At 40.5% G+C, this 19,724-nt stretch overlaps 1 protein-coding gene across 4 annotated transcripts in view; it reads right to left on the reverse strand.

Annotated features, from left to right (window-relative positions):
• The window catches only part of LOC133510638 (cytochrome P450 7A1), a 41,933-nt gene that overhangs the window by 21,455 nt on the left and 754 nt on the right, over positions 1-19,724 (reverse strand). The window contains exon 2 of one of the 4 annotated variants that reach the window (XM_061838783.1): positions 2,592-2,633. The exons of the other annotated variants lie outside the window; for them this stretch is intronic. Within the exon in view, the coding sequence (XP_061694767.1) occupies positions 2,592-2,633 (42 nt within the window). The remainder of the gene's footprint in view (positions 1-2,591; positions 2,634-19,724) is intronic. 4 annotated transcript variants of the gene reach the window in all.

Consider the following 19,724-nt stretch of genomic DNA (forward strand, 5'->3'; position numbering starts at 1 on the left):
GCAACCTATGCTTCCTCATCAAAACACTCTCCTGAAAGTAAAAACAAATTGGAACTTTACCAACCTCCCCAAAAGGAACAGTGTTACTTGCCAACTTCTGCCACTCAGCATCATCACTCTGTGCACTAAAAAATTGCTTTCTAGACCAAAGGTGAACACCACCTAATAAATTTTTAGACTTATCAGGATGACATAAAGAGTTACTCCCCTTCAAAGATAAGTCATCAGCCTCAGCATCAAAAGAATGAACCATAAATGTATCTGACAAATCCTAAATTCCATCTTGCACATCTCTGATACTGATAAGGAATAGTTCCGATAAACAGAAATGTCTCTTCTTCTTTGTTCTTGCTACTTTGTTCTAAATGTTGTACCAGGGCAGCACCGACTGCCGGAGAAAAATTCCTTGTGTGGTTTTACACACTTGGCCAATAAAGCTGGTTCTGATTCTGATGAATGGAATCATTCAGCAAAGAAGTCTTGGAATAAATGTCTTTCACCATCGAACAAGTATCTGCACAAAACGAAAAAAAAAATTCCTGGAAAGTCACACTCCAACATCTCCGTGATGACTGAACACTCTGTCACAATAGGATCAGCTCCAACTTGAGGTCTAGTAATCTTAACCGACGAAAAGTCCTATTGGCGAGAAAATTTGGAATTGCCGGGAGACAGAAAAGAACTCTCATGAGTAAAAAAATAATCATTTGGCATCACCGGTGCATCATATAAGGCATTAACCTTCTGTTCATCCAAATAAGTCTTGAGATCAGAATGAACACACTCCTTGAAATCCTCCATCAAAACTAATTGTCTCACACCCTCAAAGTCTGAAAGCTCTTTAGAACCACACCACCTGGAAACAAAGTTTCCTTTTCCCTAGCAAATTCTACAAAACTCTATCCCTTTCATGAGCATTTTTAAATTTCTGAAGATAAGCTTCCGGCACTAACTCGTAAGTTTTCAGAATGTTCTTTCATATCAATCATAATCAGAACACTGCTCTTCTCAGAATGCTGGTTTTCAGAAAGGGCCAAATATTTATCGTGAGCCAACAATTTGGAATAGCATAGTCGATGACTCTCTATGCCGCTTGAGGTTTTCAGGAACTTTTTTGAAGTGGAGAAAGTACTTATTAACTTATTGCTCATTGAAAGGAGCAACCAAGCTGGCATGCCTTGTAAAATCAAAATGTGAAGAAATGACTAAGGAAGCAGACGACCTTTGAAGATTTTTAACTTCAATCTCTTTTCGATTTTCAATTTCCAATTTTCTTTTTTCAGCTTCAAGTTCCATTCTTCCAATTTCTATTTGTTTCACTTGTAATTCCAGTTTCTTTAATTCCAAAAAATCTGAAGGTTCCTCTTTTACCATGGCCAGAACATCAGGTTCAAAAACTTCCTCATCAATAAAATGATTTAGAAAAATTTTAAAATTTTGGAATTTCCACATCGCAGGTTTGGCATCAAGTTTGAAATTACTAGAAATATGCAAAAAATCAGATTTGCACAAGGCACAGACTCCTTCAGGGTTTGGGATTTCAGAAAATCCTAATTTTTGAAGACCACTTTGCTGGCTTCACAGTTGAGCTGAAAATATGCAGAAAATTAACAAAAGTTCAAAATGCTCAAATGTTGGATGAATTTGATCCCAGATGGGCCCTCAATTTTGTAATGTGTAAATTTAGAATAATGAAATCCCATTGGTCAAACAAGCAAAATATAACAAGTCAGTTTCAATTTTTTAAGACATTGTAATTACACATGAGACTTATGATAACACAGTATTTAAGATTACACAATATCAAACAAATATAAACTAGCGGTACAATGGCGAATATGGCAGATGAGGTTGCACACCATATGAGCGAACTGACGAAATGCCATTTTGTCAGTACAACTGAAATGAATGTCCCTGTAGGTGAATATTATTTCCAGCGATGGAGAAATGAATCCAGAAATGTCCAAAAGAAGAGTGTCAGAAGGCAGAGTGGCAGAAGGCATATAATCTGAGTCATTAGTTGCTAGATGCCCTGACTAAAAATCAGCCAATCCTCATATAGGCACTTCCTGAATATTCAACAAAGATCTGTCAGACAATGCACTAAAGTCCCCACTTTCAGAACATTCCACAATGATCCGCGTCAGATAATGAGTCATGTCAGACGACATAATATAAATAACTAAATTGACACTCATAACAGTGGTAAGGAAGTGAAGAAACAGTTCCAAGCAGGTTGGAACAGCTGGTGGAAGGTGTCTGGTGTGTTATGTGAGAGAAGAGTGCTAGGATGAAGGGCAACATTTATAAAACAGTTGAGGTTCTCTCTTGCAGTAAGCAGGTTGGATAGGATTAGAAACGAGCACATTAGAGGCATAGCCAAAGTTGGATGTCTTGGTTTGAGAGAGCAGACTTCGATGGTTTGGACTTGTCAAGAGGTGAGAGAGTGAGTATATTGGTAGAAGGGTGCTGAGGATGGAGCTGTCAGGCAAAAGAGCAAGAGGAGGACCAAAGAAAAGGTTCTTGGATGTTGTTAGGGGAGACATGAGGGCAGTTGGTGTTAGAGAGGAAGATGCAGGAGATAGACTTACATGGAGAAAATGACGCAGTGTCGCAACCCCTAACGGGACAAGCTGAAATGAAAAGAAGAAGAAGATTTGAAGATATATGGATTCTTGGAACAATTGATCACATCATAAAACTATTATTGTTAAATAGTTGTCATAAGGACTGCACGGTGACCGACCATATAGCACATCTGTCTCACAGTTCAGTTGAGCAAGTTTTTTTTTGTCCCGCTCGGCTGTGAAGTCAAACAGAATGGATGATCTGTATCCGATTTTTGCCAGATTAATTTTATTGTGTGCTATTGGAGTTTCAAGTATTCTACAGATTTTTTTTAAATATTGTAATTAATGTTTATTGAGAGTAAATCAGTGAAACAGAAACAAAAAAAGACAAAGCGGTAGTTACAAACTGAAAGTGAAAGAAAAAAATATCAAAACAATAAATTATTATATAGCTACAACAAAACAATATTAAATGTAAATATTGCGTGGGGGTGAAGTACGACACCCTGTGAGGGAAGGACAGAACCAGATTAGACAGGAAAAGAAGCATGCAGGACAAGGATCATGAATCCATCTGGACAACTGATATGTGTTAGGATTAAGTAAGTACATTATAGAAGTTTATAGAACAAAAGTAGCAGTGGGGCGGATACACAAACACTTTGCATCATGAGAAGTTATTTGTCGTAACAAATGAGTAGTACCACATTCACGGAAAGAGTCGCAGGGATGTGTGCCTCCAGACACATTGAAGTTTCCATAATTTTCCATCATTTCATTTTTTTATTCTTGGAGTAAAAATTCATTATGGGAGACTCTAACTTTTGGAACAACTTTAATGTGGCCTTAAGTGGAAACGGAAAATAAGTGGGTTATTTGGGGTCATGTTTTCATTTTTACCGTAGTATTGTTCCCACAAGTGATAGAGCAAAATTATTCCAGCGTTCTAATACATTTTTGATATTTTTCCACAGGTGGTGTTTAATTTAGACTGATTAGCTTTGTTGATTTTGGCAAAATATGAATGCCTGTATATGCTAACCTTGGGTCAAATTCTTCAAAATTTGTATTTTGACCACCATAGCTATGCAGATGATACACAGTTATATTTAGCAGTGTCCCCAGATGACTACAGTTCAATTGAGGTATTGTGCCACTGTCTAAATCAGATAAATAACTGGATGAGCCAAGATTTTCAACTGAATCACAACAAAACTGAGACAATTATTTTCGCAACAAAGAAAAGAGAATTGCTGTTAGCAAACACCTGGACTCTCTCTCTTTAAAAACCAAAGACCAAGTCTTAAACCTTGGTGTTCTGATTGATTCTGACCTGACTTTCAACGATCATATCAAATCACAAAAACATCTACCATCTGAAAAACATATCTAGAGTCAAGTCTTGTATGTGTCAAGGAGCTCATCCATGCTTTTATCCCAAGTAGACTTGACGACTGTAATGGTTTTCTGACTGGACTCCCCAAAAAGAGTATTAAACCGCTGCAGCTCATTCAGAATGCTGTAGCTCGCGTTCTGACCAAAACAAAGCGGTCAGAGCATATAACGCCAATCCTAAAGTCCTTGCACTGGATTCCAGTCAGCTTTAGAATAGATTTTAAAGTTCTGCTACTGATCTATAAATCAGTAAACCGTCACGGCACACAATTGACCCCTCCGTACAGGGCACTTAACCACGCCTCCTGAAGTGACGTCACGCCATGTGCGGTAACGTCAGACAAAGAATTAGCAAAAATGGTGGCGCAGCAAGAAAAGAATAGAGCGAAACTGTCCCATTTACCGGCTGAATTCTCACTCGCATTCTTAGCTAACAGTGAAATATCATTGAAAAGCAGACAGCAGGGCTTCAAGTATTTCAGCGAGGGGTATTTCAATGGTATTTACATGCATATCGACGGAGAAACCATTGATATTAGCGCGAGATCTTTCCGGAGTCAAAGGAAGACGGAGAAGCCACATAATATAATACATTATAACCCAAAGACAAATTCGTCATTGACGGTTTCCTATTTTCGTGTTACCTATCACACTTGTGTGCAGAATCTGTATGTGTTTCTGTATAGCCGTTTGTGAACCGCCGTATGAAGGAAAAGAAGGCGAGGCTTGATTTACGAGTTGCTTCTCTCGTTTTCTTTGTGTAATGTCACGCGCTCCCCTCAATAATTATTCTTGAATTAGTGCCCAACCTACGTAAGTCCCGACCGAGTACGACAATCACTACTTTAGTGTCCTCAAACATCCTTCCTTCAGTCTTGGTGTCTCGGTGCACGTCGAAGGCTTTTAGGACTGCTAGTCCGGTTTAGCTTAGCTCACCGCCAACAAAGAGACACGTTTGTGCAGTCAGATCATCGCAAAGTATCGCTCAACACAGATCAAGTGTATCAATCATTCACACGTAGCTATGTTATGCAAGCGAAGAACTGCTAATTCATTTATATGTGACATATATTGAAAATCAAATATAGGGCATACCTTCGTGCAAACAAACAAAGTCCAGTTTAGCTTCGCTCGGGAGCACCGAACAAAGACACGTTTGTGCAGTCAGATCATTGCAAAATATCGCTCAACACAGATCAAGTGTGTCAATCATTCACACTTAGCTATGTTATGCAAGCGAAGAACTGCTAATTCATTTATATGAGACATGTATTGAAAATCAAATATAGGGCTTACCTTCGTGCATACATATCTGTTCCGGTTGATGGATTCAGTTGATCATGCGGTCTTCCACAAAGTTTGATCCATCGAAGACATTTTTCATACTCAGTCTTCTGTTCCGGTTGATTTTAAATGGATTCAGTTGATGATGTGGTCTTCCACAAAGTTTGATCCATCAAAGACATTTTTCGTACTCGGTCTTCAGTTTTGGGAAGGGTACGAATTGAACTCCACCAACTAACCTTTCAGGATACCTGTCGTCACTATTATAAAGTCCGTGACTACACCTCTTAACCATATCTATTGTTAAAGAACCCAAATATGCGATAAAACGCTAACAAAAGCTATACTGGACCATGCAACGTTGTCTGAGGGAAGGGGCACGGTTTATGCAGATCTCTGGCCTCTGATGGGTCAGCGACGCGGATGACGCAATTTCTTCGGAGGAGTCAATTGTTGACGTCACATATGGAACAGGGTGTCTACAGTCTTTTGTTCTGGCTGTGCATCAGATGTTTGCTAGAAACTATATTGAAAACTGTTCAGAGCATTTTGTCAGACTTCAAAAAGTAACAATTGGAACGAAGAGTGTACGGACATCTCCCATCCATTTTAAGACATGTCTTGTATTGTTCACATTTTACCAACATTCAGCCTTACTGAAAATGGTTTTAGTAATGCATTAGTGTGACCCGTGGTCTTCTATGTTGTGGTCAGTTGAAGAAAGATGTGACACCAGGACCTTTTTGGAGACAATTGCCTTTTATTTTGATGGAGTAAACAGAAAAATCTCTGTATAAATTTAAACTGTCCACTCAAGCTCCTTTCCCAGTGGAAGACTGTACAAAAGGCCAGAAGCAGGGGTGGAGAAAATATTTATATTGGGGACCACAGAAGAAGAGACATATTACAGAGGAGGAGCACCAACTTAATACACAGTTTGCACTGGTTTGGGAGGAATTTTCTTGTCAACTACTAGCAGATTTTCTGTATTTATATAGACCCTTCATTCAACACAGATTGACATAGTTACATAAGCAAAATGTTTCCAGATACTGCGTCACTTAACCACAGCCCTGCTATTACAAAGGAACTAGGAAGCAGGAACAAACAAGACTGGACCAAAAAAAGAATTCTTTCATGCAGGATATATAGCCAGGAAGTGGAATTCACTGCTGGAAATGTCCTCTTGTGTACTGCAGAATCAAGAGGCTATTTTTGCTACTTAAGAGAAAGAAAAGCACAAGCTAGTCAACTTCATCAGAGTTGCTAAAACTCCAAAAGTTGGTGCTTGAGACCTGCAGGTAAATAAAACTATCTTGTGGAATTGATTGTTTCTTTAAAAAATATTATTTTAATAAATACATTAATTAATTAATTTTAATATTATTCATCATTTTCCTGAACTGTCTACTGCAGATTTCTTGCAGGTGAGACATACTGTAAGTCTACTTGTTCACCAGGTTTTACCTGCTTTTCCAATGCCTGTACCGCACCATGCAGGTCTCCGATGATGACTCAACCTACACTGTGTAATAATAACTAATACGAACTGTACCTTATATGCTGAACTATAATGACGTACCTGTAGTTGAAAAAGCAAACCAAATGTAAATACATGCCAAGTATGTTCAAATGAATGCGATACCGGGCCTCCTATCAGATATCCACGCTCACTTTGATTCTCACCAACACATTTTCTCTTTAACAACCTGCTTCTTCCATAACTATCAATCTATCTTTATCTTTATCTTTCCATTATATATCTTTTTTGCCTTAATGAATGTGATGTGAATGAAAGTACCAGATATTGAATGCACAATATCAAACGCCGAGACAATTTTTAGTCTCGTCTTGCGAGACAGGATTTGATGTACGAATGACTTCCGGTAGATGGCGCCGCGATTGTTAAGGTATCACAGGTTCCGCTCCGCTTTTTGTACTTCACTTGGTATTTCCACACGTGCACCTTGCCTTGGTAGCATCTCTATACAACTGTGCTCAGGTAGCATTTTGCCTTCAGTACATTAATTTCCAACTATTTTCGACCATATGGCTGAAGAAAGCAAGTGCTAAGCAAAGCGATGAGAAGAAGAGCATAATGTCGATGAAATTAAAACACAAAATAATGGAAAAACACAAAAGTGTGTACAAGTGAACAACTTGGCAAAGAGGTATGACCATTAGTGACCATTAGTCAAGAAATAGAGGTGATGTTGTGCTTGTGAAACAACACTCCTATCAAATGAATCCTGTGAAAAGTGAAATTCTGCAGAAAGAAGTGAAGTACAGTGAAGAAAATAAGTATTTGAACACCCTGCTATATTGCAAGTTCTCCCACTGAGAAATCATGGAGGGGGGGGGTGTCTGAAATTTTCATCATAGCTGCATGTCCACGGTGAGAGAAATAATCTAAAAAGAAAATCTATAAATCACAATGTGTGATACAGCTACAAATAAGTATTTGAAGACCTGTCTATCAGCTACAATTATGACCCTCAAAGACCTGTTAGTCTGCCTTTAAAAGTCCACCTCCACTCCATATATTATCCTGAATCAGATGCACCTGTGTGACGTTGTTATCTTGGTCAATAACCTGAAAAGAGCTGGGACTACCATTTCCAAGTTGACTGTTGGTAAAAGACTAAGACGTCATGGTTTGAAATCTTGCATGGCACGAAGGTTCCCTTGCTTCAACCAGCACATGTCCCATCTTAAGTTTGCCAAATACCATTTGGATGATACAGAGGAGTCATGGGAGAAGGTTTTGTGGTAAGATGAGACCAAAATGGAACTTTTTGGTCATAATCCCAGAAACCGTGTTTGGAGGAAAACGAATGATGAGCTCCATCCCAAGAACACCATGCCAACTGTGAAGCATGGGGGTGGTAGTATCATGCTTTGGGGGTGTTTTTCTGCACATGGGACAGGACGACTGCACTGAGGATTAAGGAGAGGATGACCGCGGGCATGTATTGTGAGATTTTGGGGACAACCTCTTTCTCTCAGTCAGAGCATGGGTCGTGGCTGGGTCTTTGACAATGAATGGAAGCACACAGCCAGGAAAACCAAGGAGTGGCTCCTTAAGAAGCATATCAAGGTTCTGGCGTGGCCTAGCCAGTCTCCAGACCTAAACCCAAAAGAAAAACTTTGGAGGGAGCTGAAACTCTGTTTCTCACCGAGAGCCCAGAAACCTGTCTGAGCTAGAAGATCTGTGTGGAGGAGTGGGCCAAAATCCCTCCTGCAGTGTTTGCAAACCCGGTGAACAACGACAGGAAATGTTTGATCTCTGTAATTGCAAACAAAAGCTACTATACCAAATACTAACATTGGGTTTCTCAGGTGTTCAAGTACTTATTTGCAGCTGTATCACACAAATTGTTAAAAAAATCATTCATTGTGATTTCTGGATTTTTCTTTTTAGATTATCTCTCTCACAGTAGACATCCACCTATGATGAAAATTTCAGACCCCTTCACGATTTCTAAGTGGGAGAATTTGTAATGTAGCAGGGTGTTAAAATACTTATTTTCTTCACTGTACATGCTGACATTATTGATCCCAGTGACAGTCTGTGGTGTTCAACGTGTTCTTGTGCTAAAGAGTGGTGGTGGTTTGTGCTGCTGCGCTGACAGGAAAACTGTAAATGCGCTCTCACAAACTGACTCCTACCGTCAACTGAGAGTGGATGATTGTATTGATGACGTTGCTCAGGCTAAGTACATGAGTAAGTTTGACCTTTTGAAGAGCTTCCAGCACCTGCCGCTCACAGATCACAGATCGTATTAAAAAGATTTAGGCATTCGCTACACTGGATGGACGATATCAATACAAAGTTATGCCATTCGGCTTGATGAAACACCAGCAGCATTCCAAAGGCTCGTCAATAACGTGAGATCAGGTCTTGAAGGTGTCAAAGCCTACATGGATGACGTCATTGTTTCCACCATGGAATGGGACGATCACATGAAGAGAATTCAGGAATTCCAGAGAGCAGTGAAATTGACTGTCAATCTTGCTAAGTGTGAATTTGGAAAGACACAAGTTGTATTTTTAGGACATGTTGTCGGGCACTGTCTGGTACAACCAGTTAGTGCTAAAATTGAGGCTATTGTACATTTCCTAGTTCCACAGTGTAAGAGAACTCATGAGATTCCTCGGTATGGCAGGCTATTACAGGAAATTTTGGCAAAATTTCTCTGATGTTGTATCGCCACTTACTAATCTTTTGGGGAAGAGGGTTAAATTTTGGTGGGATAGCAGTTGTCAAGATGCATTTGAAAAGTCAAAACCATACTCATGAATTCTCCAGCGCTGCAGGCACCAAACTTTGAGAAAGTTTTTCATTTGCAAATTGATCAGAATCAGAATCAGCTTTATTTGGCCAAGTGTGAAAAAAATACCCAAGGAATTTTTCTCCGGCAGACGGTGCTGCCCTGGTACGACATACAGAACAAAGAACAACAATGCAGCAAGAACAAAGAACAAGAGATATTTCTATTTATAGGAACTATTCCTGATAAAAGTCTTGCAAGATGTAAAATCTTCTTCGTTTAGAACAAGTACAAGATAAGTGTGTCACCGTCCAACATTGTGTAAAGCTTGTACAGTCCCTTTACCTGTTCGTGGTTCCCATAGACAAGTGAAATGACAGTGCAATGACCGTTGTGTAACGGAGTAAGTTAAAGTGAAGAATCGTGCAATAGTTTACAAAAATAAATCACAAATACAGTTATTGATTGGACCAGCAGAATGTGAGTGTCCCAAAAATGGCACAAGACAGAAATTGGTAAATTTGCTGATTAAGAATGTAATGACTTAATTGCCAGAGGGAAAATATTTTTCAAATGCCTGCTAGTTTTGACTTGCATTGACCTGTAGCGCTTCCCCGACGGAAGGAGCTGGAAGAGCTGGTGGCCAGGATGTGGAAGATCTGAAAGAATCCTGCCTGCTCTGGACCAAGTTCACGTTGCGTGTAAGTCCTCAATAGTGGGAAGAGTGGTGCCGATAATCCGTTCAGCTGTTTTGATTTTTCGTTGCAGTCAGAATTTGTCCTTTTTTGAAACCAGATGTGCTTCCTCAGAAGCCGCAAGTAGTACATCCTTTTTTTTTTTTTTTTTTGAGGATGGAGTTAATATACATCTCCTACCTCAGGTCCTTTGAGACTGTAATTCCCAAGAACTTGAAGGTCTCGGCAGTTGCCTCAAGGCAGTTGGACAGCGTCAGGGTCAGCTGTGGTGAAGGTTGCCTCCTCACGTCAACAATCATCTCAAGAGTCTTTAGTGTGTTCAATGCCAGGTTATGTTGACCACACCAAAGCTCCAGTCTCGCCACTTCCCATCGATATGCAGACTCGTTGCCGTCTTTGATCAGTCCGATGACTGTGGTGTCATCTGAAAACTTGCATGTTTGACAGCCTGATGCCACGAGGTGTAGTCGTTTGTGTAGAGCGAGAAGAGCAGAGGTGAGAGGACACAACATTAGGGTGCTCTGGTGCTGATGATGCGTGTGGTTTAGGTGGTGTCCCCCAGCCTCATCTGTTGTGTCCTGCCCGTCAGGAAGTTGTAGATCTACCGGGAGATGGCAGACGAGACGCTGAGCTGGAGAAACTTGGAGGAGAGGAATTCAGGAATGATGGTTTTGAATGTAGAGCTGAAGTCCATGAACAGGATCCTTGCATAGTTACCTTCACTGATGAGATGCTCAAGAATGAAGTGCAGAGCCATGTTGACTGCATCATCTGCAGACCTGTTAGCTCAATAGGCAAACTGCAGTGGGTCCAGCTGGGACCTGGTCGCTCTGACGCTCTTGAGTTCCACTTCATGACCACAGATGTCAAGGCAACAGGCCTGTAGTCATTAAGACCTGACACTGCTGCTTGTCTTCCCATAAAGACTGCTGCCTTTGTCGACAGAAGAGCCTCGGAGTTGAATGCTAAGAGTTTCTCCAAGATGCAACAATGAAGTGATATCGCAATATGTTATGTACATGCATCTTCTTCTTCTTTTCATTTCACCTTGTCCCGTTAGGGGTCACCACAGAGTGTCATCTTTTTCCATCTAAGCCAATCTCATGCGTTTTCCTCTCGAACACCAACCAAACTCACGTCTTCCCTCACAACATCCATCAATCTTCTCTTTGGTCTTCCTCACGCTCTTTGTCCTGGCAGCTCCATCCTCAGCACTCTTATACCAATATATGCACTCTCTCTTTTGGAAGTCTGCACTCTCAAACCCTGTCTCCAAAACATCCAACTTTGGCTGTCCCTCTAATGCGCTCATTTCTAAGCCCATCCAACCTGCTCACTCCAAGAGAGAACATCAAAATCCTCATTTCTGCCACTTCCAGTCCTGCTGTCCATTCATCCATACATCATGGCCGGCCTCACCACTGTTTTATAAACATTTCGCCTAGCAAACACTCCTCTGTCACATAACACACTAGACACCTTCCGACAGCTGTTCCAACCTGCTTAGATGCATTTCTTGACTTCCTTATCCCACTCACCATTGCTCTGGATTGTTGATTCCAAATATTTGAAGTCCTTCACCCTCGCTATCTGTTCTCCCTGGAGACTCACTCTTCCCTCTCTACCCGTCTCATTCACACACAAATATTTCTTTTCACTTTGGCCAATCTTCATTCCTCTCCTTTCCATGCTTGCCTCCATCTTTATAATTGTTCCTTCACTTGCGCTTTCCTTTCACTACATATCATATCATCTGTGAACGTCGTGGTCCAAGGGCATTTCAGTCTAAACTTATATCTCAGCCTATCCATTACCACAGCAAACAAGAAGGGGCTCAGAGCTGATCCCTGATGCAGTCCCACCTCCACCTTAAATTCTTCTGTCACACTTATGAAGAATGCAGTATATCAAGGTGGGGTAAGGTTCTGGCAATCCATTGTCCATACATCCATAAATCATGGCCGGCCTCACCACTGTTTTTTAAACTTTTCCCTTCATCTGAGCATAGACACTTCTGTCACATAAAACATCAGAGACCTTACGCTAGCTGTTCCAACCTGCTTGGACCTGTTTCTTCACTTCTTTATCACACTCACCATTGCTCTGGATTGTTGACCCTAAATATTTGAAGCCATCCACCCTTGATATCTCTTCTCCCTGTAGCCTCCCTCTTCCCCCTCCGCCCCTCTCATTCGTGCACATGTATTCTGTTTTACTTTGGCTAATCTTCATTCCTCTCCTTACCAGTGCATGCCTCCATCTTTTTAATTGTTCCTCCGCCTGCTCTCACTGCATTTCACAATATTATCTTCGAACATCATCGTCCAAGGAGATTCCATTCTAACCTTGTTTGTCAGCCTATCCATTACCACTGAAACCAGGAAGGGGCTTCGAGGTGATCCCAGATGCAGTCCCACCTCCACCTTCGTCTTTTGTCACACCTTTGGCACACCTCACAACTGTTCTGTTGCCCCCATACATGTCCTGTACTATTCTCGCATATTTCTCTGCCACACCAGACTTACGCATGCAGTACCACAGTTCCTCTCTTGGTACTCTGTCATAAGCTTTCTCCTGATCAACAACGACACAACGTAGCTCCTTCTGACCGTCGCTGTACGTTTCCACAAGCATCCTCAAGGTAAAAAATGCATCTATGTTACTCTATCCAGGCATGAAACCATACTGTTGTTCGCAGATACTTTCTTCTTTCTTGAGTCTAGCCTTCAGTACTATTTCCCATTACTTCATTGTGTGGCTGATCAACTTTATTCCTCAATAGTTTCCGCAACTCTGCAAATCTCCTTTGTTCTTAAAAATGGGGACGAGCATACTTTTCCTCCATTCTTCAGGCATCATCTCACCCACGAGTACTTTGTTGAATAAGTTGGTCAAAAACTCCACAGCCACCTCTCCAAATTGCTTTCATACTTCCACAGATATGTCATCAGGACCAACTGCCTTTTCATTTTTCATCCTCTTTTGTGCCTTTCTAACATCCCCCTTACTAATCATTGCCACTTCCTGGTCCTTCACACTTGCCTCTTCTCCTCTTCCTTTTCAAGATTACTCAACCTCTCAAAGTATTCCTTATTTTTAGCACAATACTGGCATCAGTCACCACATTTCCATCTTTAACCTGAATCGCACTTACCTGCTACACATCCTTCCCATCTCTACCCCTCGGTCTGGGAAACCTGTAGAGATTCTTTTCTCCACGTTTTGTGTCCAACCTGGTATACATCGTCATGTGGTTTTTGTTTAGTCTTCACCTTGTCTACTTTTGCCTGTCGCATCTCAATGTATTCCTTCCGCCTCCCCTCGGTCCTCTCAATGTCCCACTTCTTGTGTGCTCATCTCTTTCCTTGTATGACTTCCTGTAATTTTGGGTTCCACCACCAAGTCTCCTAACCCTAACCCTACCAGAGGACACCCCAAGTACTCTCCTCCCTGTCTGTCTGATCACCTTGGCTGTAGTAGTCCAGTCTTTCTTCCGGGAGCTCCTCCTGTCCATAGAGAGCCAGGCTCACCTCTTTCAGAAAGGCCACACAACATTCTTCCTTTCTCAGCTTCCACTACATGGTTCTCTAATCTACTTTTGTCTTCTGAATCTTCCTATCCACCACAAGAATCATTGTACACACCACCATCCTATGCTTCTGGGCTACACTCTCCCTTACCACTACGTTACAGTCAGTAACCTTCAGATTTCATCATCTGCACAAAATATTATCCATCCATGTGCTTCTAACTCTGCTCTTGTATGTCACTCTATGTTTCCACCTCTTCTGGAAAAAACTGTTCACGATTGCCATTTCCGTCCTTTTTGCAAAATCCACCACCATCTGTCCCTCAAAGTTTCTTTACTGGATCCCATACTTACCAATCACTTTTTCATCACCCCTGTTTCCTTCACCAACATGTCTTACAATTTGTACCAATCACATCTCTCTCTCTGTTCATGATGCTCAGAACTACTTTTTCTAGTTCCATCCAGAATTTCACTTTCAACTCTAGGTCACAGCCTACCGTGCGTGGGCATAGCCACTAATCACATTGTACATTTTTATTTATTTTTTTTATTTCAGCCTCCTCTCTTGATCTGATAGTCTTTTTACCTCCAAGACATGCTTAGGCAGCTCTTCCTTTAAATAACACTTCCTTCATTTTTCTTCCCATCTATTCAATGGTAAAATAATTTAAACCCTGCTCCTTGAGAAGTTTGTCTCAATGTCCCCTGCGATTGGCTGGCAATCAGGATACAAGGATACATACTTCTAGCCTTACTACCTTTCCACCTGCTCTCTTTGATGCACAATGTATCAACCTTTGTCCTAATCATCATGTGAACCTACTCCTGAGCTTTGCCTGTCATGGTCCCAACTTTCAAAGTCCCTTTACTCAGTTATAGGATATGTGCAATCCTCTTCTGTCGACTAATCCGCTTTCCTCCTCTTTGTCTTCAACCCACAATAGCTGTATTTCCATCGACGTTCTGCGGGTTAATGGTACCGGGGGCGGGTGTTGTTAACCCGGACCCTGATCGATCCGGTATGATATTCTTCAGATGAACGCTCATATTTGTTTGGCACAGTATTATGCTGGATTCCCTTCCTGACGCAACCCTCTGGAATTATCTGAGCTTCGGACCGGCCTACAGATTGCACTGGCTTGTGCCCCCATCGGGCTGCATGTTATGAACATGTATGTGTGTAAATGACAGAGGTGTTTAGATGAACAACTTTGCTCGAGACTTGGCTCCACTCAATCACACGCAGTGCTAGCATGGTGGAGCAAGATACCCTTTGAAAGTCAGATTAACAAAACTGGTAATCCTAATTAATTTACTTCATTTGGATGGACAGTAAATACCCTCAAATTCAAGATAAAATTCTGCAGCAACCATATCTTGTTGGGTTAATTTCAGACCGTGGTGCTGGAGGCAAAAAGATGATAATTGTGTTCACCCATCCACCCATTCATTTTCTTAGCCGCTTATCGTCACAAGGTTTGTGGGAGTCCTGGAGCGAATTTCAGGTGTCATCATGCAGGAGACCGGGTACACTCTGAACTGGTTCCCAGTCAATTGCAGAGGACGTGGAGACAGACAACAGTCACACTCACAATCACACCTAGGGGCAATTTAGAGTCTCCAATCAATGCATGTTTTTGGGATGTAGGAGGAAATTGGGGTGAGTGGAGAAAATTCTCGCAATTATGGGGAGAACATGCCAACTCCACACAGGCGGCGCCAGGACCACAGAACTGTGAGGCCAAGACTATGCAGCTCTGCCACTGTGCCGCCCAATTGTGTACATGACTTAATATTTATGACCTGAATGCAAGTATATATCATTGCTGGTGGTAACAAAAAGATGAAGGTTTTTGTGATTTTTATTCATCAGTTTACTCAAATTGTTCCCAAAATGAATCATTACACACCTAATAATAACCCTAACCCTGTAATACAAAATATACAAGATAATGTTAGATCATAATTAGCCAAAATATACCGAACCAAAAACTGTCACCACAAAAGATATTTGATACCAACTGTGGATTTTGTGAACTATACCACGGCTAATATGTTCATTTTTCAAGGGGTTTCAAAGCTGGAACATCCACAGTTACCTTCTTATTCTCGCTAGTAAACAGTTTTGATTTAAACCAATTTAGTCAATCCAAGTTCTTGTGACACAAGTGGTATTAAAACAAATGACAACAATGAATTATGGGAAGAAAATCTAATCTTATTCTAACAAGGAAAATATTTATCCATCCATCCATTTTCTTTTGCCGCTTATTCTCACAAGGGCCGCCGGGAGTGCTGGAGCCTATCCCAGCTGTCAACGGGCAGGAGGTGGGGGACACCCTAAACTGGCTGCCAACCAATCGCAAGGCATATCGAGACAAGCAGCCGCACTCACAATCACACCAAGGGGCAATTTAGGGTACCCAATTAATGGTGGATGTTTTTGGGATGTTGGAGAAAACCAGAGTGCCTGGAGAAAACCCATGCAGGCACGGGGAGAACATGCAAACTCCACACAGGATTACGAGGCCAAGACTGTGACTGCTCTGCCACCATGTCGCCCAATTGTGTTCATGACTTAATATTTATGACCTGAATGCAAGTACAGTGCCTTTTGAAAATATTCGCCCCCCCTTGAACTTTTCAACCTTTCGCCACATTTCAGTCTTCAAACATAAAGAGATAAGATTAAAAGTTTTCGTCAAGAATCAGCAACAAGTGGGAGACAATCGTGAAGTGGAACAAAATGTATTGGATATTTTATACTTTTTTTTACAAATAAAGCATTGAAAAGTGGGGCGTGCAATATTATTCAGCCCCTTTACTTTCAGTGCAGAAATCTCACTCCAGAAGTTCAGTGAGGATCTCTGAATTATCGAATGTTGACTGATGATGATAAATGGAATCTACCTGTGCATAATCAAGTCTCCGTATAAATCCACCTGCTCTGTGATAGTCTCTGGGTTTTGTTTAAAGTGCAGAGACCATCATAAAGACCACACACCAAGCAGGTGAGATACTGTTGTGGAGAAGTTTAAAGTCGGATTTGGATACAAAAAGCTTTAAACATCTCAAGGAGCACTGTGCAAGCAATCATATTGAAATGGAAGGAGTATCAGACTGCAATCTACCAAGACCCAGCGGTCCCTCTCAACTTTCACCTCGAACAAGGAGAAGACTGATCAGCGATGCAGCCAAGAGGCCCATGGTCACTCTGGATGAACTCCAGAGCTCTACAGCTGAGGTGGAAGAGTCTGTCCATAGGACAACAATCAGTCAAACACTGCACAAATATGGCCTTTATGGAAGAGTGACAAAAAGAAAGCCATTTCTCAGAGATATCCATAAAAAGTCTAGTTTAAAGTTTGCCACAAGCCACCTGGGAGACACACCAAACATGTGGAAGAAGGTGCTCTGCTCAAATGAAACCAAACCAACTTTTTCCCGACAATGCAAAACAATGTTTGGCGTAAAAGCGACACAGCTCATCACCCTGAACACACCATCCCCACTGTCAAACATGGTGGTGGCAGCCTCATGGTTTGGGCCTGCTTTTCTTCAGCAGGAACAAGGAAGATGGTTAAAATTTATGGGAAGATGAATGGAGCCAAATACAGGACCATTCTGGAAGAAAACCTGTTGGAGTCTGCAAAAGTCCTGCGACTGGGACGGACCTTATCTTCCAACAGGACAATGAACCAAAACATAAAGCCAAATTCACAATGTAATGGTTCGCAAATAAACATATCCAGGTGTTATAATGGCCAAGTCAAAGTCCAGTCCGGAATCCAATCGAGAATCTGTGGGCAGAGCTGAAGACTGCTGTTCACAAACGCTCTCCATCCAACCACACTGAGCTAGAGCTGTTTTGCAAGGAAGAATGGGCAAGAATTTCAGTCTCTCGATGTGCAAAACTGATAGAAAAATACCCCAAGCGACTTGCAGCTGTAATTGCAGCTACAAAGTAATAATGCAGTAATATTGCATGGCCCACTTTTCCGGTTTTTCTTTATGTATATAAATAAAAATAAAAATAAATTTCGTTTCAATTCACGATTGTGTCCCACTTGTTGTTGATTCTTGACAAAAATCTTTAATTTTATATTTTTGTTTGAACCCTGAGATGTGGCGAAAGGTTGAAAAGTTCAAGACGGCTGAATACTTTCACAGGGCACTGTATATATCATTGCTGGTGGTGACATATAGTTTTTAGAGTGATTTTTATGCATCATTTCACTTAAATTGAAAACATTCCTAAAATGAATCATTACATGACTAATAATTGTAATACAAAATATTCAAGATAATGTTAGATCATAATATAGCTAAAATATACCGATCCAAAGACTGTCACTGCAAAAGATATTTGATACCAAGTGTGGATTTTTCTGAAGTATTCCGCTGTTAATATGTTAATTTTTCAACGGGTTTCAAAGCTGGAACATACACAGATACCTTCTACCTTCGCTAGGAAACAGTTTTCTTCACCTTTTTGGTCAATCCCAAATTCTTGTGACACAAGTGGTATTAAAACAAATGAGAAAACTGCATGAAGGGAAGAAAATTTAATGTGATTCTAACATGGAGTTTATATATATATATATATATATATATATTATATATATATATATATATATATATATATATATATATATTCTAATTTCTAATTTGATGATACAGGGGACTTTTTTTAAAGAGTATATGAAAGCCAGTACAGTTTTAAATAAATACCAATTGTTTTGAGACAGAAATCATATTTAAAATGTAGCAGCACATAAATGTTATTCTAATGAAAGGTCACTTGAAATGTACAAACCTTCAATTTAGAACTAGAAAGAACTGATTACATATTGAATTGCTACACTGTAAATGCTGATAAAGACTGATATGCATTATCCCCATGAATTCTGCAAACTGAACAAGTCAAGGTCAAGGCTGCAGTGAATGTCCTTTGTACCCATGTAACCAAAGCCATTACAACACTGAGGACTTTATGGGTTTACTGTATATAGAGCATGTTTTTTCATAACAATAATAATAGTATTAATATTAATAATAATAATAACAGTTATTATTATTATTGTTATTAGTTAAAGTAAGAGTAGTTGTAGTCCATCCATTTTCTTTCACCACCCATCCTCACAAGGGTCACGGGAGTGCTGGAGCCAATTCCAGCTGTCATCGGAAAGGTGGAAGGGTACACCCTGGATTAGTTGCCAGCCAATCGCAGGGCACATGGAGAATGACAATTGTCGCATACAAAATCACAACTCGGGGCAATTTTTATTGTTTCCAATTAATGCATGGAGTGACCAGAGAAAACCCACGCATGCAGGGTGAGAACATGCTAACTCCACACAGGTGGGGCCGGGATTTGAACCCTGATCCCAAGAACTGTGAAGCCAACACTCTACAGCTGCACCACTGTGGCGCCTTATATATGCCAATAAAATATTGAAATTCATAAAGGCTGGTAACTTTCTGTTCAGATGAATAAATTACACATTAAAGGCAGTTAGACTGTCTTAAACGTTGGTGCTGATGAAAAACGACTTCCAAATCCTGTAATATATTTTATGGAGTAATTACACTCAATGAGATATGCTCTCAGAGAGATTATCCACACTGACGTCACTCCAGTCATCTGTTCTGGATAATATGTGTTCACACTCTAGTAACCTGGAGCACTCTTCCCCCTTTGAGGTCACTACAAGCTAAATCCAATCAGATTTTCACAGATCTCTGGATTGTTCAAATACGTTTGAAAGAACACATAGAACATCCTTAGAAGTAAGTTTAGTATAAGTATATAGATAGATAGATAGATAGATAGATAGATAGATAGATAGATAGATAGATAGATAGATAGATAGATAGATAGATAGATAGATAGATAGATAGATAGATAGATAGATAGATAGATAGATAGATAGATAGATAGATAGATAGATTAAATTCAATTGTATTGAAAAAACAG

This window comes from Syngnathoides biaculeatus, chromosome 13 (assembly GCF_019802595.1).
Source record: "Syngnathoides biaculeatus isolate LvHL_M chromosome 13, ASM1980259v1, whole genome shotgun sequence".
Taxonomy (NCBI): domain Eukaryota; kingdom Metazoa; phylum Chordata; class Actinopteri; order Syngnathiformes; family Syngnathidae; genus Syngnathoides; species Syngnathoides biaculeatus.